This window comes from Asterias amurensis, chromosome 3, assembly GCF_032118995.1.
Source record: "Asterias amurensis chromosome 3, ASM3211899v1".
Taxonomy (NCBI): Eukaryota; Metazoa; Echinodermata; class Asteroidea; order Forcipulatida; family Asteriidae; genus Asterias; species Asterias amurensis.
Window position 1 is genome coordinate 17,815,663 of NC_092650.1, and position 25,036 is coordinate 17,840,698.

Sequence of the window (25,036 nt, forward strand, 5' to 3'; positions counted from 1 at the left end):
GCATGGAGGAATAATTTAGATTCCTCCATGGTTTGTGGAATAACTTACATGAGCGGCAAGTCCTCACTGTGAAAGATCTTCACACAAACAACTTTTGAAACAACATTACTATGCAACTATCTGACTTTATTGCAAATAAGAGAATCTGACTGTTAAAATTACGTATGTTATAGTACTGATAACAATTAAGTATAACACAGCATGGTAGAAACCTATGGGAGACATTTGGGGACTATAGGTAGGATGCAACAGACTTACAATTTACATGGTAAGTCTGCTGCCACCTGGCGTCCAAACGTCTCCCATTGACATTTGCAAACCTTTAACGATATTAAATATCTGGCATAAAGCCACCAGTGTTCACAGTTGACAGTTCATCACATGAACTTTTCACTGAAAACAACTCAACCAAGTTTACATTGATTACTGTACATCATTTACTATATTATTACACTGGTAATTAAGAATAAATCCCATCAGGGGGTGTCGTCAGGGCCCAATTTCCCAATTTCATAAAGCTGCTTATCAGAAAATGTTACTAGTCAAACTTCTTTGCTAAGCAAGAAAATTACCAGGCTACCATGTAACAGCAACATGGTAGCTGTATGGGATTCTGGCTGATAACTTATTTTTTATTAAACAAAAGTTGTTCGTGATAAGCAAGTTTTGTGCTTACAGGCTTTATGAATTGAGCCATGTACAGAACAGGGCCCAACATCATAGAGCTGCTTATAAATAAGCAGAAAACATTGCTTAAAACATTTCTGCTAAGCAAACATTTGCAGGATCCCAGTCACAAATTGTACATGAGACATAGCAGTTTGGCTGGTAACTTTACTCTGGTAACCATAATTTTGTTGTGCTTAGCTTTTTTTTTTGCTTAAGCAGCTCTATGAATTTGGGTCCTTGACCTAAAACAGGTCTGAATAGACGACCTTTGCCTCTGACAAACCTCATTGTGTTTCTTGCCATCAGAACAACCATTATAAACAAGCACACTAATTATTATCACTATGCATTATACAATGAATGATTAAAAAAAAATAACTAATTATTTTAATCCCTTTATAATACATGCTTTTTAGCTGTTGGTGATATCGTTTGAAGTTTATCCAATAGGTTTATTACACAGAAATGTATATACATCTGTTTTACAAAAGAGCACAGATAAAAACAAACCCCTATTCAGCTGTACAGCTGTACTTCAAAGATGCAAACATGGCCTGTGTTTAGTATTAAGTGATGATTTTCTTTTAAGACTCTGGACACTATTGGTAATTGTCAAAGACCACTTGGTGTATATCTGCACAGGCATAAAATAACAAACCTGTGAATATTTGAGCTTGATTGGTCGTCGGAGTTGCGAGATAACTATCAAAACACCCTTGTCACACGAAGTTGTGTGCTTTCAGATGCTTGATTTCGAGACCTCAAATTCTAAACTTGAGGTCTCGAACTCAAATTCGTGGAAAATTACTTCTTTCTCGAAAACTATGTTACTTCAGAGGGAGCCGTTTCTCACAGTATTTTATACCATCAACAGCTCCCCATTACTCGTTACCGAGTAAGGTTTTATGGTGATAATTATTTTGAGAATTTACCAATAGTGTCCACTGCCTTTAACCACAAGAGTGCAAATGTCTGACTACATTGATATGGGCAATTAATTTTTGAATATGAGCAGGGTCCAATTCAGAGAAAATTGCTTGAGAAATTTCTGCTAAGCAAAAAACGAGCAGGGTACCAGTCCAGTTATGGTACATTTGACACAGTATTCTGGCTGGTAACCTTATTCTCGGTTGGTAAGTTTGAATAGACACTGCTCTAGAATTGCAAAGTTCGTGGGTTCGAATCCCACCCGAGAATACGCCTGTGTTTTTTTTTTTACAGAGCTCTGGTAAGTACCGAGTATACAGTGCTAACACACATCGGTGTAAAGCAACAAAATTATTAATATAGGTTTTCTCGGTCAAATTCGGCAAATGAGCAGTCAATTTCATTTTCATGCGTTCAAATTAAAACTGTTTTGCCTCTCCAGTTGTTACTGCGTTTCAAATTCAGAATTCGGCCGTTCAATTTCGTTTTGAGTCGATTCAAATTCCTATAGCACTCTGTTCAATTCAGCGTATCGTCATTCTTTTTCGTGACACACACTAAGAAGCGTCTGTGAATTTGAATGCTGCTTTGATGAATTGTTAAATTGAATGATTATTTTGTTAAATCGAAAAACGTAAAAGTACATTTGACTAGTCTTAAAAGGAAATCGAATGGCCCTTTTCAGTAGCATTCAATTTCGTGCCAAATAGAATAAGCTGGTGGTTAAATTGGCTGCTCATTTTCCGAAATTGACCGAGAAAACATATATAACCTTATGTTTTTATAAGCAAGTATGTTGTGTTTCATAGCTACGGAGACTTCTTGTGTTTTAGGCAGCTCTTTGAATTTGGGCCCTCAGATAGCTTGAAATGACTGCAGAAAAGGGTGTTCAATTCATGGCCCTTTATAAAGCCCCCAGCGCATTCGTTTAACTCTTCCAACTCCTCCTTCCAAATGAGAGGGGGCTGTTTCAAACAATAAATCCCCGCAGACAATTAGCACAGGTGTGGGGGCTGCCAAAAATTAATAACAATTCAGTAATTCAATAATTGCTCCCTTCATTTCAAAGGGAGTCTCCTGACGATGACTAGAGCAAGCTAGTCGAAACGTTGAGACCAATTCAGAACTGACTCCGCGGCATTACAATTATTAGATCCTATAAGCTAAAGTAGTAGTCCAGTCTAATTTCTATACCATCCGCCCTGGTAATAGTTAAAAAGCAGGACAGTTCTTTTCAGAACTGAGAAGTCTCCCGAACCTCCGATTATCTACTCCACGGCAGTAGAATAAAGCAAGACAGTTCCCTAAAAACAACTCTACCTGGCAAGTAGATACACACATGGTGTTACTGCAAACCAAATATACATTCATTTCAAAGACTACCAAAAAAAGAATTGTCCCTCATAGGGTGCCCTCTACCGAGGAGAAAATGCCTTGGCGCCCTTGCCCTTACAAAAACAAAGCATACGTATAGGCCTGCAGGCTCAACAAGTCTGCGCTGGCAATTATACTTTTTTGTTCCCTTTCCACCTGGCGGGATTATTTTTTATCAGAATTGCCAAACTCATTTAAATCTTTAATTGAAGGTATTGTTGGTAAAGAATCCATGACTTGACAAAGCCAAGAGAACAAAGGATTTTCTTAGAAGCACAGAGATTAGTTGTTTAGCAAAAGGCCATTAGAGTCTGAGACACAGTTGCGATGGGGTACGTCCCCCACCCCATTCCCCCGAACCACAGCTGAAATCTCAGTCAGCTTGGACCAACTGCCATTAAGCCGAAGTAAATTGAATACAACTACATGGGCCGATTCACAAGGCAATAAAATTCATGCAAGACACATTTTCAGTATTACCATAGTGATTTGTATTGTGACATCACACTTTACTTTGCAACTACGATTGATTTGCAGTTACGATCAATCTTAAGATCTTTGTGAAATTGGCCCCTGAAACCTCTAGAGGCCCTGTTATCCCTTTCTTTCAATCAGTAGGACAAATGCCTGTTATCCCTTTCTTTCAATCAGTAGGACAAATGCCTGTTATCCATTTCTTTCAATCAGTAGGACAAAGGCCTGTAATTGGGGATTACAGAATTGACCAACACATTGGCAGAGTTCCAGCATTGCTTGGACCATGGAGGTTTCTACCTCCATGCTTTGACTACCTGTTCGCTTTGTGTGGGTGAAACAAAAGCTTTTTGCTTGATTGGATAGTCCGTGCATGCTCCGTAGTGGAAAATATGGTAATGCCATGTGACAAGAAAATACAATAATATGAACATCACCCGAATTCTAGCTGGGAAAAATATTGGTGCGTCAACATGATGGTGAACAACCAAACCTTTCAGCCTTAATCTATGGGATTTTCTTAAGAAACATAAATCGCTTAGGTACGGGGAAACTCGTACACAAACAGTACACCTAAGAAAGTGTTTCTTTATACTGACATTTCTAGCGGTATCAGTTGGAAAATTCATAATCACATAAGAGACAAATATGTACAGTTTGCTGAAATTGTATGATCATTTGCAAGTAAATGAGCGCTACATGGGCTTCGGCAGGAACAGTATTTATGTTTTCAAACCAGTCAGGCGGACATTGGTAATAGAATCCAATAATTTCCCGATTTCATCTTAGCTGACACACTCACTGAGTATCTCCTGCAGGTTTCATCTAAGCTGACACAATCACTGAATATCTCCTGCAGGTTTCATATTAGCTGACACACTCACTGGGTATCTCCTGCGGGTTTCATCCAAGTTGAAACACTCAATGAGTATCTCCTGCAGATTTCATCTAAGCTGACAAACTCACTAAATATCTCATGCAGGTTTTAAGCTGACACACTCAATGAGTATCTCCTGAAGCTGAAACACTCACTGAGTATCTCCAGCAGGTTTCATCCAAGTTAAAATACTCACTGAGTATCTCCTGCAGGTTTCATCTAAACTGAAACACTCACCGAGTATCTCCTGCAGGTTTCATCTAAGCTGAAAAACTCACTGAGTATCTCCTGCAGGTTTCATCTAAGCTGAAACACTCACTGAGTATCTCCTGCAGGTTTCATCTAAACTGAAACACTCACTGAGTATCTCCTGCGGGTTTCATCTTAGCTGAAACACTCACCGAGTATCTCCTGCAGTTTTTAGTGAAACACTCACTGAGTATCTCCTGCAGGTTTCATTTATACACTCACTGAATATCTCCTGACGATGTCATTGAAGCTGACAAACTCACTGAGTATCTCCTGCAGATTTAATTTAATACTCACTGAGTATCTCATGAAGATTCTTTTCAAGTTGACACAATCACTGAGTAACTCCTGTAGATCTGATTTAAACACTCACTGAGTATCTCGTGAAGATTTCACTTAACCATTCGCCGAGTATTTCCTAAAGATTATTTTCAAGTTGCCGACTGACTTCTATCTCTTGGATTCTTCTCTTCTAGAGGCAGATTTCTTTTCACCTCCTGTTTAAGCAAAAACAAAATTGAGGATATTTTATTACAAGAGAATCACTGTCAACTGTACGCCTGATACTTCATTGGAGGCAACAGAAGCAATCGCCTCCATGTTACCCCCAACGCTAACCAAGAAGGTATGTCACTTTGTGGCAATCTGTGGTACAAGAGTAAAGGACGGTTTTTAAGGGCAAACACTGTTTAAAACCCTATTACTATCAATGCACTCTACTACCAACAAGCTCCTGATCATACCATAGGTATTACAGAAGAAACCCATGGACCCCAATGCTAGAAGGTATGGGACTGCATGGTAGTCTGTGGTAACAGAGTGTTGGTACACTCTCCAACCCAACTACTCCTTGCAACAAAATACCACAAGAGACTGTGGAGACTAAGTCCGCAGTACACAAGCCACAAGGTTTCCTAATAATTTATAAGGTACAAGGGCTGACCTAAATGTATATGGCCATTTAATCACAATTTTTTTCCAGTTTTTTAAAGGCAGTGGACACTACTAGTACATGTAAGTACTAAAAATAATTATTAGCATAAAACTGGTAACAAGTTGTTAATACACGTTGAGAAACGACTCCCTCTGAAGAAACGTAGTTTTTGAAAAGGAAGTAATTTTCCACAAATTTGATTTTGATACCTCAGAATTAGAATTTGAGGTCTCCAAATCCAGCATCTGAAAGCACACAACTTTGTGTGATAAGGGTGTTTTTTCTTTCATTATTATCTCGCAACTTCGACAACCAATTGAGCTCAAATTTTCACAGGTCTGTTATTTTATGCATATGTTGAGATACACCAAATTTAGAGAAAAGTCTTTGACAATTACCAATAGTGTTCACTGCCTTTAACATAAATCTTAGCTTTTCTGAAATCGGCCCATGGAGACCGTGGAGACCAAATCCACAGTACATCAAGCCATGGTAATTCCTGATCATACCAGCAATACAAGGATAATAAACCCATGCATCCAATGCTTGCCTAGGAAGGTGTGGTACTTCCTAGAAGTCTTTGGTACCAGCGTATTATCAAAGGAACAATATAAATTGTCACACAAGCGCGAGTGGAATACGGAAAAATATAGCGCTTCTGCGTCCCATTTGGATACGGGGCGCAGAGGCGCTATATTTTCTGTATTTCCACGAGCACGCGTGTGATAACGTATTGATCTTTAAGCAAACTTGGCGCGTGACATACGTGTACATGTAGAACACACAATACGCCTGGTAGTGATATTAGTCGTGCAATATAGGTTTTTATCAGCACTCCATTCTGCCAATCTGATTGGTGGATAAGCGCGTACTTCTTGAAGATAATCTTATTATTACCTGTAGCATCCTCTCCCTGTAGGTAGCCTCAGGTTCGTTATCTGCCCTGGCTGGTGAAGTAAGGTTATTCCTTAATAGAATGATGCGTAGACTCTCTATGTTAAACCCATCGGCAGGATCAATGCGATTCTGGTTCATCTTACTGACCAAGTACTCCTTGTAGTGTATCCTCAAGTACAAACAGAACAAAATAAGATCATATTAATTTTGGTTTTCTCTGACACTGATGTGTGTCCAAAGAAAGATTTTGTTTAGCAATTTTGATTGCAAGAAATTTCGACTGAACTTATTTTGTACACACTGAATGCTGATAGTGACATGCCAATCCAGTTTGTACCATTTTTGCTCTGCTATAATTCAAGGGAAATCGTTCATTTGTAACGCCCTGTATTCTCAGTACTTTCCTGAGTTCTGTTGAGAAAAATAAATCGCAGGCTTTAGATTTGAAACCATCCCCTCTCAACCTTTGCAAATCTAGACCAGATGTCCAGTTGGTAACCGAGATTGGCCGGTAGCTATAGGTAGTTCAAATGCTATATTTTAGCAGAGGGTACCGCAACGATAAAATCAACAACAACTAAATCAACAACATTTAGAAGGCGACCAATTTAGTTATGGCATCCCAATGTATTGCGGGCAGTCGTTACAAATGGGAATGTTATTTTGCACCATGAACATGCGCAATTTTTGAGATGCTCACTAAGCTCCCACGCACAAGGACTCTCAGTATGCATCTACAGAGAAACATCTAAGAAAGTCAAAGAACTTACTCGCAAAGTCCAGAGCGGACAGTATCCCGGCCACAAAGGGCGTCTGCCAGGCCTCCTGGCCCCTCCTTTTGCTCCATGACGGTACACACTGCTTCCTGACTAGTGGGATGGTTTCGCTTGTAGTCAATGTTGTGCTTCTGCAATGACCATTGGTTCAATGAAACATCGTTAAAAAACATTTTTTATTTGTTCCAAAATCATAACCCTATTTACAGCTGGAAAACCTATCTTACTGTAACGGTTGAATTTCTACAGTGGTTTGTATCCAGGGATCTGCCTAAGCTAAACATATCGTTCAACAATAACCCTGAAACTTAATGAACATAATGGTTTAAAACTGCACATAATTATTGTCAAATATTCAATCTCTAAAAAGTTGCAAACCAATTGGTCAATAATACTAGGCCTGAGTAAAAACATATCTAGATAACAAAAGTACATTTTTATAAATTATTAGTGAACATTAGTATAACATTCCTATGCATCTGTGTCTGCCTCAGAGACTCATGTCAAACAAAATAACAAACTACAAAATTTAAAGTTTAAAAATTTAACCATTGAACAAACTCAGGCATGTGAGTAATGTTCCATGAAAGTGGAGAAAAAGAGAAAACCGGGCAAGAAAAAAAGAGGAGAAGATAACATTCCTTACTTTTTGTATACAGAAAGTGAAGGAAAAAAAAAGAGAAAAAAAAAAAAAACCAAAGAGGAAATCAGCTTAGAGGAAATCTCACATGCCTACAAACTGTAAGCCAACAATAATAATAATATAGGTTTTCTCGGTCAAATTCGGCAAATGAGCAGTCAATTTCATTTTCATGCGTTCAATTTAAAGCTGTTTTGCCTCTCCAGTTGTTACTGCGTTTCAAATTCAGAATTTGGCCATTCAATTTCGTTTAGAGTCGAGTCAAATTCCCATAGCATTCTGTTCAATTTAAAGTAACGTCATTCTTTTTCGTGACACAGCATTCGGTAGCATTCGATTTCGCGCGAAATAGAATAGCTTGGTGGTTAAATTGGCTGCTCATTTGCCGAAATTGACTGAGAAAACCTATAATAAACTTACTTATATTGCGCTTTTTACAGAAGCGGTACAAAAGCGATACAAAAGCAACAAAACAAAAAGAGTACAAAACTACATGTACATGTTTTATAAACAAAACAATGCAAATAACAATGATGCAAGGAATAAGAGCAAATTGCACACAATCAATTCATGATAAGTAGGGGTAGGTAGATTATACACAGTCAATATTAAAAGAGTCAAGAGGGATGAATGACAGCGATGAATACAAGTTAGCATAATCTGGGATTAAGATAATCCGGGATTAAAATATTCTGAAATCCAGTAATAAGATGTTGCAAAATCAGGGATTAAGATCTTACAAAATCAGGGATAAAGATGTTTCACAATCTGGGATTAAGACGTTTTTTACAATCTGGGATTAAGATGTTTCACAATCTGGGATTAATATGTTACAAAATCCGGGATTAAGATGTTCCAAAAGTAAAGACACAGCTGAAGAAAGTTATCCATCTGCTTTTGTGCCTTGAATCTCATCAAACAAAGGCACAAAAAAAAAAAAAAAAAAAAAAAAATTCATTATAAAAACATTTGACTTTCACAAATCATAATACAAAACACAGGTACACAGTGAGGAAGATCATTCAAACAAGGAAATACATCATTGAAAAAGTAACATGAGCAGTAAAGACAAACTAATGCAATGAAAATCAAAACAACGACAACATAAGTCGATATACATGTATTACAACCAAAAACGGTAGATAAAAACCTCAGCAAATAAAACAAGGAGGGAGCTATGTACCAAAGGAAGCAGTGTCACATTAACAAAACCGTTGTGAGATCTCAAATACGTGTATTTCTGTTTGTTTCTGGCTTAGCTTAAGTAAGAGAAAAACACACACGTACCTTGAGATGTTTTTTGAGTGTGTTGATGTCGAGGTCTCGAAGATAAAACAGACAATCTCTGGGATGATGGGCATGAAGGCCCTTACCTAGACAAGTTGAAAACTTACGGCAATCCTACAGGAACAGAAGATAGTTAAAGGTACATTACAGAATTGGTAAGAACAAAACTTGTCTAAGATCTATAAATTTTGTTTTTTTACCCATACACCGATGTGTGTTAGCACTGTATACTCAGTACTTTCCCCGAGTCCTGTGAACAAAATATCACAGGCATGTTACTCGGGTGGGTTTCGAAACCTACGCAGAGTACCAAGTCCAGAGGCCAGATATGCGTAAGATTTTTCACAGCAGCGGGTGACACTATTATTTGACATAATTTGACACAGACCTGAAAAATAAAATAATTTCAATCTCGTCACCAGGGCCAAATTTCATAGAGCCACTTAAGCAGAAAAGAATTGCTCATAACAATAGTATGATCAGCAGAAATGAGCAGGATACCAGTCACAAGTTCTGGTACGCATAATTTTGTTATGCTTAGCTACTTTTTATGCTAAAAGGATTTGGGTACTTTTTCAAAATGTCCACAGATTTACATTAAACTTACAGGGTTTGAAGATAATGATAGTGGAAAGCTTCCCTTTAAATATTACTAACTAAGGTTGTGTAGTTTTTGAAAAATGAGTAAAACAAGTCACAAAACAGTTTTGGTCTCATGAGACCAAAATTATTTTTGCATGTAAAATCCCCTTAAGTAGTTATGATATTATACCAAAACCATAGCATAACTGGTTAATACGTTTTTACATGCTAAAACTGAGACGAAAATTATTACTTTTACTCATTTCACAAAAACTACCGCACCTCAGTAAGTAAAATTTCAAGGGAAGCTTTCTACTATCAATCTTCAAACTGAGTAAGTTTAATGTATATCTGTGGACATTGTTTTTTTTGTTAAGAAAAAGTACATATACCCTTTAAGCAGCTCTACGAAATTGGGCATTGTTAACTGATTTGACGTCACCATTGTTCAAGTAAACAAACAAAAACATTTGATTGTCATTTCATACACAAAAAGCATGTCCAAATTTCATTTCTTTATGACCACAGAGATGAAATTGTGGCTCTTATTAGATCTTCACTTCTGGTTACCTTTTTGAAAGGAGCATTGCAGCCGCTACAAAACTCATGAGTGCACATGCCACACTTGAAGTGCATACATCCGCCCTTTGCCAACTCATACCTCATCTTGCAGTTTGGACAATCTACAAAAAGATAAAAGAAGGGTGAAAAGTGTCTTTGAAAACTTAGTATCAGGTTTTTTTATTTATTTTTATTTATTACTTTGTTATGCATTTTAATATCTTTTAGCCCTTAATGGTCTTTTGTTTTGTATTGTTAGAGCATGTTTAACGGCAGTAGACACTATTGCTAATTACTCACGTGGTAACGAGTAATGGGGAGAGGTTGATGGTATAATACAATGTGAGAAACGGCTCCCTCTGAAGTGACGTGGTTTTTGAGAAAGAAGTAATTTTCCACGAATTTGATTTCAAGGGTATCAAGTTCAGAATTTGAGGTCTCGAAATCAAGCATCAGAAAGCACACAACTTCGTGTGACAAGGCTGTTTTGTCTTTCATTATTATCTCGCAACTTCGACGACCGATTAAGCTCAAATTTTCACAGGTTTGTTATTTTATGCATATTTTGAGATACACCAACTGTGAAGGCTAGTCTTTGACAATTACCAATAGTGTCCACTGTCTTTAACATCTTATAGCCCTTAATGCTCCTTTTGTTTGTATTGTGTTATTATGTTTAATAATCATTTGTTTTCTAAGTGGTTTTTATAACAAATTAAACGACAGAGTTTCCCGTGAAGTAACACATCTCCCTCAAATGTCAAAATTAATTTTACTTCCGCCTTGAAGTGTCTGCTCAAGGGGACGGTTTCATTAAAAACAAAAACAAACGAGCAATTTACGAAATGACAATTAAAACATGTAATTAAACACCCTCCGAGATTCATAAGAGTTTTGTATTTGATGACGATGGTGATGATGAACGACAGAGTCTCCCATGAAGTAACTCATCTCCCTAAAATGTCAAAACAACTTTTACTGCCGCATTTAAGAGTCTGCTAAAGGGGACAGTTTCATTAAAAACAAAAGACAAACGAATTATTTACAAAATGATGAGATGAAATTAATCTTTCCAAAATGTCACTCAAAAACCTGGTGTGATTAAACACCCCCCCCCCCCCCGAGATTTGTTTTCTTTTGTTAAGATTTATAAAAGTTTTGTACTTTCGAAGTATTAGTGAATTTTATGACAATTGTGATGATGACAATGAGATCAATGTAATAACCAAAACAAACTTGAGAAACAACTTCTTAGTTCACTTATGAAAAAGTACATACAAAAACAGGGGATCGGGTTATACAAGTGGTTTCCTTCCCTGTATTTCACCTCTATAGACCCTGTTTCAAAGGGTACCGGTCAACTCGGTCCCAAGTCAACTCGGTCCCAGTCAACTCAGTAAATGTTTTCAACCAACCTTATTTTTATTTTTGATTTGATTTTCATTACGTGTTAGTTAACTGGAAAGTTATATTTATTATTTATAATTTTAACCAAACATCAATTTTCTCATCTTTTAATTCTCAGAAATCATACTTTTTTATATTATTTATGAAATTTCTTGATAAAATAAACATCTCAAGAGGATTAAATTGTTACTGTTTGTCAATTAATGTTAATTTTTGAGAGCCATACAAAAAACAATACTCTGGTTGAAATCAAAGAAACATTTGAACTCATTGTTTTTCATTTGAAATTTATTCGCCCAACAAGAACTTCCCGTCAACCATACGGACCGAGTTGACTTGGGACCGAGTTGACTTGGGACCGAGTTGACTTGAGACCGAGTTGACTTGGGACCGAGTTGACTTGGGACCGAGTTGACATGGGACCGAGTTGACTGGGACCGAGTTGACTTGGGACCAAGTTGACTCATAAGCGTTTCAAATCCCACCTTTCTGACTGGGGCCTTTTATGTGGATTGGGTTTTCAGTCCCTGCCTGATCTGCGTGGGGTTTCCCCCTTTTAGGGATTTTCCTCCCACATTTCTTCTATTTCATTTCCTATTCGTCTTGTGATTGGCACTAATGTGAGATTTTGTAACGCTAGGTGCCAGCAAGACTTACCAGGTAGATGTTCATTGTTTATGTAGTTCTGAGCATGTGCACATTACAAATTTATGATGATGTCATCAAAATGATAAAGCCATTTTCCTTTTTAACTTGAAAGAACCAACATTTCTCAAAGGAGGTTTATTTACACATGGTACTACAGAAAACCTCACCTAAATAATACTCCCACCATGCAAAGTTTTCAAATCAAAGTTGAAATTATGGCTTTTTAGCAGTTTTTCACATGACCTAAAACATTACAATCAAATCAAATCAAATAAGTTAAATGGACCTAGTCTATGTATTTAGTTTTATGCCTTTTGACGAAGGTCTGGTTTTTAGATCAAATGCTAAGACCACCAATCCTCCATCTTAAGCTCCGGCTTAAGGCCAGTTTATGGTCGGTCGCGCAATAGTCCAGCGATGGAAATCTAGAAGCACGACACAGTTTATAGTCATCGCTGACGCCTAAAAACTGTGTCTTTATATGATCGCGCGTCAAGACTTCCATCGCCCGACCATCACGCAACCATCGCGCAACTATCGCGAAACAATCGCGCAACCAAATTTAACCGGCCTTAAGGCTCCAGGCTCAGTCTGCTGATGTTCGAACCCCCGCATAGGTACGGCTGCTCAAAAAAATGTAGGTTAAAAGCCAAGCCAAGCCCTCAAGTTTAGAATTTGAGGTCTCGAAATCAAGCATCTGAAAGCACACAACTTCGTACAACAAGGGTGTTTTTTTCTTTCATAGTTTTATCTTGCAACTCCAACGACCAACCGAGCTCAAATTTTTTACAGGTTTGTTATTTTATGCATATGTTGAAATACACCAAGTGAGAAGACTGGTCTTTGACAATTACCAATAGTGTCCAGTGTCTTTAAACTGCATGTTAGAGCAGCGCGCATACTGCACAAACATCAGCACGCAAAGCCTAAGCCGGAGCCTTAGCGCGAGGTTTGAGAAAGGCCCCCGGTATCGAGTAAAGCCCTCTGGTTACAAGTGCGGTACTCAGACCAATGCAATCAAACAAACGATAATCGAGTTTTACAAGTTTGACGGGTCTGGGGTGGTTGGGTACCAGACTTGACTTACCGATTCCATTTTCCTTGAGGTGTATGGCCAACCCTTGGAGCTGTGCGTTGGGATCATTTGCCTCTTTCCATGCTTGAAAATCATCACAGGTTATGTTCTCATGTTGGTCCATCCACTAGTAAAACAAAGTATATAAAAAATTTAAAAAAAGTAAAAAAAAAAAAAAATAGATTTCAGGTTTTTTGTCCCATGAACAAGCACAAAGCTGACTGGCTTATGTTGATATGTGGTGCCATCATGATTATAAGGGTTGTGGTAGGCTATTGGGGAAAAAAAAACTTTAACTGTGAGTGCCACATGAGACAGCTTTCGAACATCAAACATTTAGAGTGCAAAGAGGGCGATAGACAGATAGCTTTAACTAGAAATGAGTTCATTAGATCTTCTTTTTTTGTTGAGAATTTCAGTGTCACCCATAATATGAGCACAGAATACAGCCAGAGATTGAAAGTGTGATTTTTCCGCAAGGAGAAACACTGCAGGGGACCGAACCTTGTGGCACAGGCCAGAACGATCGCACGACAATACCCGCCTACGACCCTAGCATAGAATCAAACCAAGGCCACAGTGGTAAGGGAATGAGCACCTTACGCACATAGCAGACCATACGCCCCCCCCCCCACCACCCCCCCCCCCCCCACCACCAAAAAAAAAACCATTAAGAAATGAAAGCAGGGTGCATGGACTAACTTGATAAGGGAGACATTTGTAAGCCACACCAAAAAGAAATAAACGGGTTTGACAATTTAACCTTGCGTCAGAATAACATACCGGTTTCTTGCACTGGAAACACGTAAGTTTGTTGCACTCTGGGCAACGCATTTTACGTCGACCGGGAGCTTCGTTGATGAAGCCGTTGCCACACTGCAAGGAAAAATAACATTTCAAAATGAAAAGATACAAATAATGTTTTGATAATAATAAAAGTATCACTGGCTTCTTATTTGAGACAGTGCAGATAAAATAAATATGCTGCCAAAATATAACTCTTTTGCAAAACTAAAACAAAAGGCTGATATCAGCAAAAACAAAAACCTTGGAGACGTCCGATAATAATAATACAAAATAAATAATAGAGGCTTCTTATAAAGCTCTCCTATTGGTCACTCAGTGGTGCTAATTACGGTGCTTTATTCACTATTCAGTATTTTCCTGCAAGGAATGTGACTGTGTTTGAGTTATGAGACTTACTCCTTTTACATAGCACCAGGGGACAATTTCATAGAGCTGCTTAAGCAAAAAATTTGCTTAAGCATGAAAATAGCTTGCTTAATTACACATATTTCTGGCAAAAATGTCATGCCACATACATTGCTTGTGACTGGTGTTTAGCTGTTGTTTACTTGGCATAACAATTGAGTGAAGTCTTAGCTTGTAATCTGACTTTACTAAGCAAAGATTTTTTTGCTTAAGCACAATTTTGTGCTTAAGCAGCTCTTTGAAATTGGGCCTATGTGATGGTTACAGGAACATTACAGAATTGGTTTTTGCTAACAAAATAGTTGCTGGTAGTGTAAGCACTTTATGTAATCCACTAGCACTTTATGTATTCCAGCATACACATGAACGGACGAACATGTTGAAGTTTGAGATCAATCTGCCATTTCGGTCAATAGAAAATACTGAAAACCAAAAACACATTTTGTATGACATTGATACAAAAACAAAAATGAATAAAACGCTTTCATCATATATACTTCTCATCAATTATGACATTTTATACAGAAATATTTCAAGGGATGTTTTCAACTATCATCCTCATTAGACCGTGTAAGTTTTATGTCAATCTGTGATCTTCATGAGTTTTGTTTCTTACAAATTCTGTAACGTTCCTTTTAAACAAGGTGGTGTGGCGCCATAAGCAGACATTCAAACCAGGAACTATATCAACAGCTCTCCATTGCTCTTTACCAATTATGTTTTTATGCTAACAATTATTTTGAGTAGTTACCAATAGTGTCCGATGCCTTTAACCACTTGGCTAGGACATCCCACATATGCCTGAATCCTAAGAGTGAGTTTTATACTTACATGTGAACACCATCTGAAGTCATTCTGCTTCATGAGGTTCCAAATCAGCAGTTTATTCTGGAACAAACAGTACGTGGCTTCATCCAAAAAGCCTTTCAGCTGCCAGAAAAAGGTGGACAAAAAAGATTCGCTTGGTTAAGATTCATTTACATGTATGTATGGGTGGTTTGGTGCACAGACTTTTTCTTCAGCTGAATCAGAGTATGAACCTTAAGGCATACAAAAAATGTTTTGTTGGCGTATCACAACCTACCCTAAAAATACGGCCGACCCTGGATGTTTTGATTTTTTTCCAGGGACAAAATTTAATTATTAAAATCTATAATAGGCATAAAAACAAAAATAAATGTCATCAAGAGTTTACAAATATACCATTTGTTGTGTGTAGCTTTGTTTTCTGTTGTTATTGTGTATACAATGTGAAACAATTAGAAACAATTAGAAAACATGACATTTTCTTTGCTGGAAGGGGAAACATTTTTAAAATCCCTACTTACCATAGTTTTGGGCCAGACATAACACTTTTTTATGCCTAAACATACTCATTATGGTTAAACCACTTCAAGTAGACTGACGTGAAAACACGCAAAATGTTTCTGGGTAGAAGTACAGTTGATTTGTGTTAACATACCGAACCAACTAGGAATTGCAAAGGGGTTAACCCCGGTGTTTCTGGTTCACACTACACACACAATCTTGTTTACAGGTGTACTCAGGCTTGTGAGCTACAGTGATTTATAGTTCATTTTTATGAGGCATCGCTGGTTTCATTACCAAAGTTATACAATAGATGTTAAGTTTGCATCAGAGATAAAAAAATAATTACTTGGTTCTACCCTTACACCGCTGATAATCAGTACTTTCCTGAGTTTGCTGAAGAAAAAAAACAACAGGCACGTTCTACTCTGGTGATATTAAAACCCATGACCTTTTCCAATCTAGTGTAGAGTAAGAAGCTTTAATAATAATGATAATAATGATAATGATAATGATAATGATAATGATAATGATAATGATAATGATAATGATAATGATAATGATAATGATAATGATAATGATAATGATAATGATAATGATAATGATAATGATAATGATAATGATAATGATAATGATAATGATAATGATAATGATAATGATAATGATAATGATAATGATAATGATAATGATAATGATAATGATAATGATAATGATAATGATAATGATAATGATAATGATAATGATAATGATAATGATAATGATAATGATAATGATAATGATAATGATAATGATAATGATAATGATAATGATAATGATAATGATAATGATAATGATAATGATAGTAATAGTAATAGTAATAGTAATAATAATAACCTTACTTATATAGCGCTTTTAACAAAGCGGTACAAAGCGCTTACAAAATACAATAGCAACCAAACAAAAAGATAAACTACAAGTTTTACAGACAAAACAATGCAATTAACAATGATTCAATCTAGAGTAACTTAGGATAGAGGTGGGATTTTAAAAGGAACTCAGGGAATTGGTTAAACAAACAGATTGAGGAAGAAGATTCCAGCATTTTGGCCCAGTTGCAGCAAAAGCTTTAGATCCTACATTGCTACTTTATCAACTAGACCACCGAGATTGCTCGATAGAAATATAAAAAATAATACTAATAAACCCTCACCAGCATATCTAAGAATCCAAAGTAGTCTGACATGGCGTCAAGGTCACCCTCTCTCAGATCCGGCATGTCGCAGGCTGGGCAGGTGGCGTTGAGGATGTTACGATCACGAACCACTATGGTGAAGTGATCCTGGAGACATTCCAAGCAGATCGTGCACTGACAGTTTATCAAGGTGTTTAACTGTTGGGGATGGTACAGGAGAAACGGATGAAGTCTTATCAAATCCTCATTTGCTAAAAATGTCTTATGGGAGGGGGGCCTAGAGGTGGTTACGTGTTTATATCCTTAAAGCAGATCACTCCAAGAAGATCTTGCACCAACAGTTTATTATGGCCGAGCGGTTAAGAGCACCGGATTCAAGCTCTGCAGTTTGATCAGCAGAGTGTGGGTTCGAATCCCGGTCGTGACACTTGCTACATAAAATTGGGGAGGAACATGTAGTGCTTTCTGCTCTACCGGCCAGGCTCCGGACTGATGACACCCAAGCCTACATCCGTATGGACTGTAAAAGGGGTAACCCTGTTTCAGTCCTAGGAGTAGGTGGCAACGGCCTCTGGACAAAAATAATTGTAGCCCACACCTTGAAGTGGCCTTCAGGCCTTGTGTGTCTGGCGACTTGCAAAAAAAATTTTTTTTTAAAAAATCAAGGTGTTTAACTGTTGTGGATGGTACAGGAGAAACGGATGAAGTCTTATCAAATCCTTTTTTGCTAAAAGTGTGTTATGGGGGGTTGGGGGTAAAGGTATAGTTTGTATCCATTGGTATTTAGCCCATTCTGCATACCATACAACTTGATGAAGCTGCTTAAGCATGGCGGAAACATTTTTTTGCTGAGCATACGTACATGAGCTGGATACCAGTCACGGTCGGTACAGGTGGAATATTTTTGTTTGGCTGGTTACCATAATCAAGTTTGGGAATCACCGTCAGTATCACTTCTCATATTCAAATGTAGGGGTTACAATATTTTTTTTTCCATTACCACAATACTTCAAAGTAAAAAGCTTCTCAAAATGCATTCTCAAGCTGCTGAACTTCTTACCAAGTAAGATTTTAATGGCATTCATTTTCAGAGTCATTACCAAACGTTTAAAGGGGTGAATTTCACAAAGAGTTGAGACTCAGCTTGGGCAATATCACGATTTTATCGAATATCACGATATTAATTTGGACACGATTTTGATATCTTGTACCCCATAGGTTTGGAGTAAAACCAGAAGAATAGGTTATTAGGGTACCTCTCTTATGCTAGGACTGTCTCTTCTACAACTTTCACTTGGAGTTTGAAGACTGATGATGTCAAATTTCATTAATCGCGATTATATCGAATATCGCAATATATTGTTGGCGATATATCTAGAATAAAATAAATCGATATCGCCCTGGCTTAGTTGAGACTAGTCTTAACCATAGTTAGGACGAGTTACTTGTGTAAGCTTAGGGGTAGCCTCAAATAAGGACTATCTTTGTGAAATTGACCCTTGACCCTTTAAAGCCATTATAGACTTTCGGAACAGAAAAAAAAATTAAAGTTCACAGATTTACAAATAACTTATAGGGTTTACAGAAGGTGAAAGACTTCTCTTGAAATATCATTCCATGTAATGCTTTACTTTTTGGAAAACATAAAAACAATTATCACTTCTCGATATCGAGAATTACTGATTTATTCTGCATGACACGGCGAAACAGGCGGAAACAAGGCTGGGTTTTCCCGTTATTTTCTCCCGACTCCGACGACCGATTGAGCCTAAATGTTCACAGGTTTTGTTATCTTATATATAAGTTGTGATACACGGAGTGTGGGACTTGGACAATACTGTTTACCGAAAGGGTCCAATGGCTTCAAATCTAAATAAAACAATAAATTAATAACTAAATAAACCTGCCTGACCTTATTCATGGGAAACTCCGTGTAGCAAATCGAGCACGTTTTTTCCAAGTACTGGGTAGCTCTCTGGAAATCTCCACACTCCCGAGCAGCGATGATAGCGTCCTCTGTCGCGTACTTTCCCGTATCGATCAATCGGGCAGCGGTTTCAGCGCGACCCCAGCTGGGAAGTTCGTAGTCCGCTAGAAGGAGACGAAGGCGCCTCTGTGAGAGTTAAAGACACATTTTATATATATCAGTGGATTTGGGAAGAAGACATAAAGAATCATCACTCAGGCTTGAAGGAATACAGAGGACATGGCCTTCATAATAATGAGAAGAAAAAGAATACTTTTAAAGACACTGGACACTATTGGTAATTGTCAAAGACCAGTCTTCTCACTTGGTGTATCTCAACAAATACATAAAATAACAAACCTGTGAAAATTTGAGCTCAATCGTTTATCGAAATTGCGAGATAATACTGAAAGAAAAAATACCCTTGTCACACAAGTTGTGTGCTTTCAGATGCTTGATTTCGAGACCTCAAATTCTAAACTTGAGGTCTCGAAATCAAATTCGTGGAAAATTACTTCTTTCTCGAAAACTATGTCACTTCAGAGGGAGCTGCTTCTCACAATGTTTTATACTATCAACTACTCCCCATTACTAATTACCAAGAAAGTTTTTGTTTCTAATAATTATTTTGAGCAATTACCAATAGTGTCCACTGCCTTTAAAGAGCAGGTATCGATCATGAAAAGTGACGCCAAAATTGGCTCCGCATTCAGAGGTAGTACATGAAGCGGGCCTAAGGCGCTAACTGCCTTTTTGGTGTTCTACAGAAAATCCCATAGTTAAGCAGATTAGGTTTAATTAGCAGCAGTATCACGTAGAGAACTTAGGGCTACCAATTAGAGAACGAACCAATTTTAAAATTGCTCTTCTTGTTTTTAAATGCTTGAACAAAACTGAGCCTCTTATACTTCCACTTTACACTCCTCCACCATTTCTTTGGTCCACACTTGACATCACTGGCTTAAAAAGCTTTCAGTGTAGCTGGGCCTATGACTCGGAACAATCTCCCTACTGTCATTAGGGAATCTGTTTCTCTATTTACATTTCGTAAAAGTCCTACAGACTAACCTTTTTCCATGCTAATTCTTAATTTCTTTCTAGTGCGCTATGATCTTGATGAAATAGCGCCGTATAAATTTTACTTGTTAATTAATAATTGTTATCTATTCTTTCCCCATTTCTTAATGGGTGAGTAATACGTACATTGACCGTTACTTGTCGATCCTCCGCCTCGACGTTTAAAATCACCCTTTCTTGAGTATCATGGTCTTCGTCGTCTTCTTGCCAGATACGATCGGCAAAGCCCTTCGCCAGCCCTTTGTTGAGTCGAATCAAAGCATCGTCCGTCTTGCCTTCAACATCGGCCAGGGATTCGTAGACACGCTGATGATCGAACCCCAGGTCCACTAGACTCAAGACCTGCAGTAAGTAGAAGTAGAAAATAAAGTACCAACTTTCATTTTAGATCTCCTTGATACCATTAGTGGGCCGTTACAGATTGAAAAAAGTAAAAGAGCAAACGACTATATTTACCCTTTCCTTTGGTCACCCAAGATTACACACAATAAAGCACTCAATCTCTGTGCACATTTGTTTGTTACGGTCTAGTTTTTTGTCATTCCAATGGAAGTAAAATAAAACGAAGGTGCAATACTTTTAAATTGGAGCAAAAAGGTCCAAGCCTCTATCACACGGCAACGACCCTGCAATGATCGACCATTTAAGAACTCGTCGCTACCCTTTTATTCCCTTTTTTAAAAGCACTATAAGACAGTGGCAATGTTGTTGAAGAATTTCAGTTTTCAGAATGGGAAAGAGGACTCTTGATGAGGGGCATGCTATTCTGACCTGTATTTTTTTAAATATATTTTTTAGGGGGGGGGGGGGGTTCACCATTTGCACAAAAACTAGTAACAAAAGATGTGTCCATATGATCAAATTATTGCTTTAAAGGAACACGTTGCCTTGGGTTGGAAGAGTTGGTCTATAAAAAGCGTTTGTAACCGTTTGTTATAAAATGCATATGGTTGGAAAGATGTTTTAAAAGTAGAATACAATGATCCACACAAGTTTGCCTCGAAATTGCGTGGTTTTCTTTTTACTGTGCGAACTAACACGGTCGGCCATTTATGGGGGTCAAAAATTTGACTCCCATAAATGGCCGGCCGTGTTTGTCGACGAGGTAACAGGAAAACCGTGCAATTTCGAGGCATGTTTGTGTGGATCATTGTGTTCTACTTTTACAACATCTTTCTACCCATATCCATTTTATAAAAAAACGGTTACAAACGCTTTTCAAAGACCAACTCGACCGATCCAAGGCAACGTGTTCCTTTAAATAAGCGTTTCATGAAAGGGATAACTGCAATTGATCCTCACCCTCCTTTGAACAGCACCGACACACTCCTCCACTGCCTTCTCAACACACCCGTAATGTTTCCTCAGGGCCGTCATGGCCTCTTGGCTAGTCACCACCCCTACGCCGCTCTGGCCGACCTCATTCTTCAGATGATTGGTGGACATAGCTACAACGGTGTAGATGTAATCTTCCCAGTTACTCTGTAGCCATTGAACTTCCTGGCCCCGTTGGCCGCCGGTCTTGTTTATAGACTCTGTTGCCACCATGACGTCCTCGGGTAGAAACCCACAGTCCTCTGCATCCTGCAAGGATAAATAAACTTTGAACCAAAGTCTCGACACTCATGGGGAGACAGGTCCTTTTCTTCAGCTGTGCAACGCATAAGGAACTCTCTACCACTTAATCTTAGATCTTGTCTTTGTACCACAACATTCAAATCTCTTCTCAAAACTTATCTTATGTCACAGGTTTTCAAGGACTAATTTTATTGTGCCTGTTTTTCTTTGTTTTGTTAATGTTTTGTTTGTTGTTGGTTTTTACTGCGCCTTGAACACCCAGCAGGGTGGATACGTGCGCATTACAAGTCTTATTATTAATATTATTAACTTGTTAACGTTTTGTAGAACACAAAACACAAAAGTCCACAGATTTACATTAAACATACAAGGTTTATAGATAACGATAGTAGAAAGCTTCCCTTAAATGTTACGTGCTGTAGTCCTTGACACGAGTAAAACAATGTCCCCAAAATAATTTTCGTCTCAGGAGATAAAAATTGTTTTAGCATGTAGAACTTGTTTATCAGTAGTGGTCGATAGGCGACTCTCCTGAAACATTGCTCTGTGACTTTCACTTCTTTTTTTTTCTCAAAAAACATGACGACTTATGAAGCTGAAACTTCTACAGGTAAATTATGTTACATAAATCTTCATTCACAGTGAGTAGGGATCCATGTCAAGGTCAAAAGATTTACCTACAAAAGGTGTGCAAACTTTCCAATCCTACTAATAATGTAGTTGCCCAAAAAGACGCCATGATCAAATGCACTTGAACCTCGCATCATTTTTTTTCAGTTTACACAATTCAACAATACCCAAGAGGAAGAAAAAGAGGAAATCAGCAGGGCCCAATTTCATGGCTCTGCTTACTGTAAGCACAGAATCGGCGCTTACGGAAGCAGGGAATTCTGTGCTGACGGCAAGCGTATACATGGGTTAGCTCCTGCGCGTGCGTACTCAACGTTTCTAGGCATTCTATGCTTACAAGGCTGCGCAGAAATTCGGCACTTGCATGTAAGCGGGGAATCATGATCGTAAGCGCAAAATTCGGCCGTAAGCAGAGCCATGAAGTTGGGCCCTGATTAGCTGAACTTAGCTACCACTCTAATGAAAAGCAAATTTTCACAAAGATGAAAACAAAACAACTAGGACATCATATAATACATACAAGTTATAAGACGCATTAATAGGAAACACCTGTTAAGTGTGGGTTTAAAAGTAGCTGGGGGCGAACCGTTCCTTCCTTCCAATAAACCACATTCCCTCCCCAAGGTCTACCCCCACATGATGTCAGGGGACCCCCCCCCTCCCCCGGACCCTAACCCCACTCCCCCATGGACTGCCTGTACAGGATGTGAAACACCAACAACATATCTGCCATCATGTAATCATTCAGTGTAGACGCCGGACGTGTTCAAAGATATCGTTACTTGGGGGGTTGAAAAAAAAAAGAAAAAAAAAAGAAGATTCAAATGAGTTCTAGATTCATTTTCCTCAAGATGTTCAGCAAGAAACTTGAAAACCACTGAGAAGATCTTGCTAAGAAAAGAAAAAGAGTTACCGATTTCATAAACCTGGGCCACATTTCATGAAGCTGTTAAGCAGAAAAGACTGACAGAACTCTTTGCTAAGAAAAAATTTACTGGTGCCCAAATCGCAATAGTTTTATGGTAATTTTTTGCTAACAATTAGTGTCTGCTAAACATGACTAACCATCAAGCTACACTAATGGCTAGAGGCAGCACTTAGCAGCAGGTATCACCATCAGTTGATGCTATTTATATCTTTAACTCAACGATTTATGAAATCTAGCACAGCACGCTTACCTGTAGTAGTTTAATATAAGACAGACTCTGAGCAATTTGCTCATCAAGTCACCCAGGTGGGATTCAAACCCACAACCTTTGCATTGCTAGAGTCAGTTCGAATTCTAAGCAGCAGCTACTGCAACCATTCAATTGACGCTAATCTATAAATCTTTCACTCAACTGTTTATGAAATCTAGCACAGCACGCTTACCTGTAGTAGTTTAATATAAGCCAGACTCTGAGCCCGTTGCTCATCAAGTCACCCAGGTGGGATTCAAACCCACAACCTTTGCATTGCTAGAGTCAGTTCGAATTCTAAGCAGCAGCTACTGCAACCATTCAGTTGACGCTAATCTATAAATCTTTCACTCAACTGTTTATGAAATCTAGCACAGCACGCTTACCTGTAGTAGTTTAATATAAGCCAGACTCTGAGCCCGTTGCTCATCAAGTCTTCTCCTGTCTTCCGTCCGTATGACTTGTGCTAACCCAGGTGCTGCTACTGCATGTTCATGGGGGAGCAAGGAGATGATATGAAACGTAATGAAGAAACAAAAACACTATGGTTTAGCAACAGACATCAAATACAAACCTGATAAAATCCCCTCCAAAATGCAGTTACATCTGGATAAAGTGATCAGGGGTCGATTTCACAAAGAGTTAGGACTCGTCTTATCTCGAGTTAGAACGAGTAACTCGTCCTAACTTAGGATTAATCTTAAGGTCTGCATGCTACAGTGCAGGGTTGGGACTCGTCCTAAGTCCTAAGATTAGTCTTAAGTTAGGAAGAGTTTTGTGAAATCAATGGCAGGGCTCAAATTTAAGGAAAATATCCACAAGCTCAAAATTTTTACTAGACCAACATTAATTTTACAAGATTAGAATCAACATGAGTTGAACAATCTTTCTCATTTGTCTTATGTGCGGTATTTCAATACTGAAAAGAATTTCAAGATTTTCATCAGACTCTTAGCCCACATTTTTAAACAAAAATATTACACAACGAGTTATTCATTAGAGAAAAAAAACACAAGACCACCGGGCTTGCACCATTGTGAGTTTACTGGCCCGATTCCAAAATCACTGGCCCCAGGCCTGTTTGTCTACTAGTGTTAGTTTTGAGCCCTGCTGATGAAACATCAAATGTATGCAAGATTCTTAATATTCCTGGTGCTGGATCAATGTGACATCTGCACTCACTATTAAGACTTTCCTGATGAAAAACAAACATGACTTCCAGCTTTACCAATGTGATAATTCCCAGTGCTAATCCAATGTAACTTTCTGGCAGTAACTGGTTAATGTTAATAAACCATCAATATAATTTAGTTGCTGAGAGCTGATGAAGACCAACCTTGGTTGAGAATCGGTTGTTTTTTGGTGGGACCTGCTGCAGGTGGATCTGGGCTGACCATCATTCTCAGTTTCCTTGATCGCGGTGTTATTAAGGGACCCGTCTGCGTCATGATGACGTCTTCTTTCTCTCTGGCTTGATTCCTCTCATCTTCTTCCTTTGCTCTCTGCTTCTCAAGGGCAATCTATCAAAGGAAACAAATA

At 38.2% G+C, this 25,036-nt stretch overlaps 1 protein-coding gene across 2 annotated transcripts in view; it reads right to left on the reverse strand.

The window, feature by feature from the left end:
* The window catches only part of LOC139934643 (uncharacterized), a 47,106-nt gene continuing 22,070 nt past the window's right edge, over positions 1–25,036 (reverse strand). For both annotated transcript variants that reach the window (XM_071928955.1, XM_071928956.1), the window contains exons 8-21: positions 24,834–25,017; positions 23,884–23,981; positions 21,414–21,695; positions 20,238–20,453; positions 18,981–19,181; positions 17,087–17,266; positions 15,421–15,519; positions 14,161–14,253; positions 13,390–13,504; positions 10,257–10,369; positions 9,105–9,218; positions 7,172–7,308; positions 6,402–6,570; positions 1–5,067 (exon numbers count right to left, since the gene is read on the reverse strand). In XM_071928955.1, the coding sequence (XP_071785056.1) occupies positions 5,002–5,067; positions 6,402–6,570; positions 7,172–7,308; positions 9,105–9,218; positions 10,257–10,369; positions 13,390–13,504; positions 14,161–14,253; positions 15,421–15,519; positions 17,087–17,266; positions 18,981–19,181; positions 20,238–20,453; positions 21,414–21,695; positions 23,884–23,981; positions 24,834–25,017 (2,067 nt within the window). In that variant the 3' untranslated portion in view covers positions 1–5,001. The remainder of the gene's footprint in view (positions 5,068–6,401; positions 6,571–7,171; positions 7,309–9,104; positions 9,219–10,256; positions 10,370–13,389; positions 13,505–14,160; positions 14,254–15,420; positions 15,520–17,086; positions 17,267–18,980; positions 19,182–20,237; positions 20,454–21,413; positions 21,696–23,883; positions 23,982–24,833; positions 25,018–25,036) is intronic.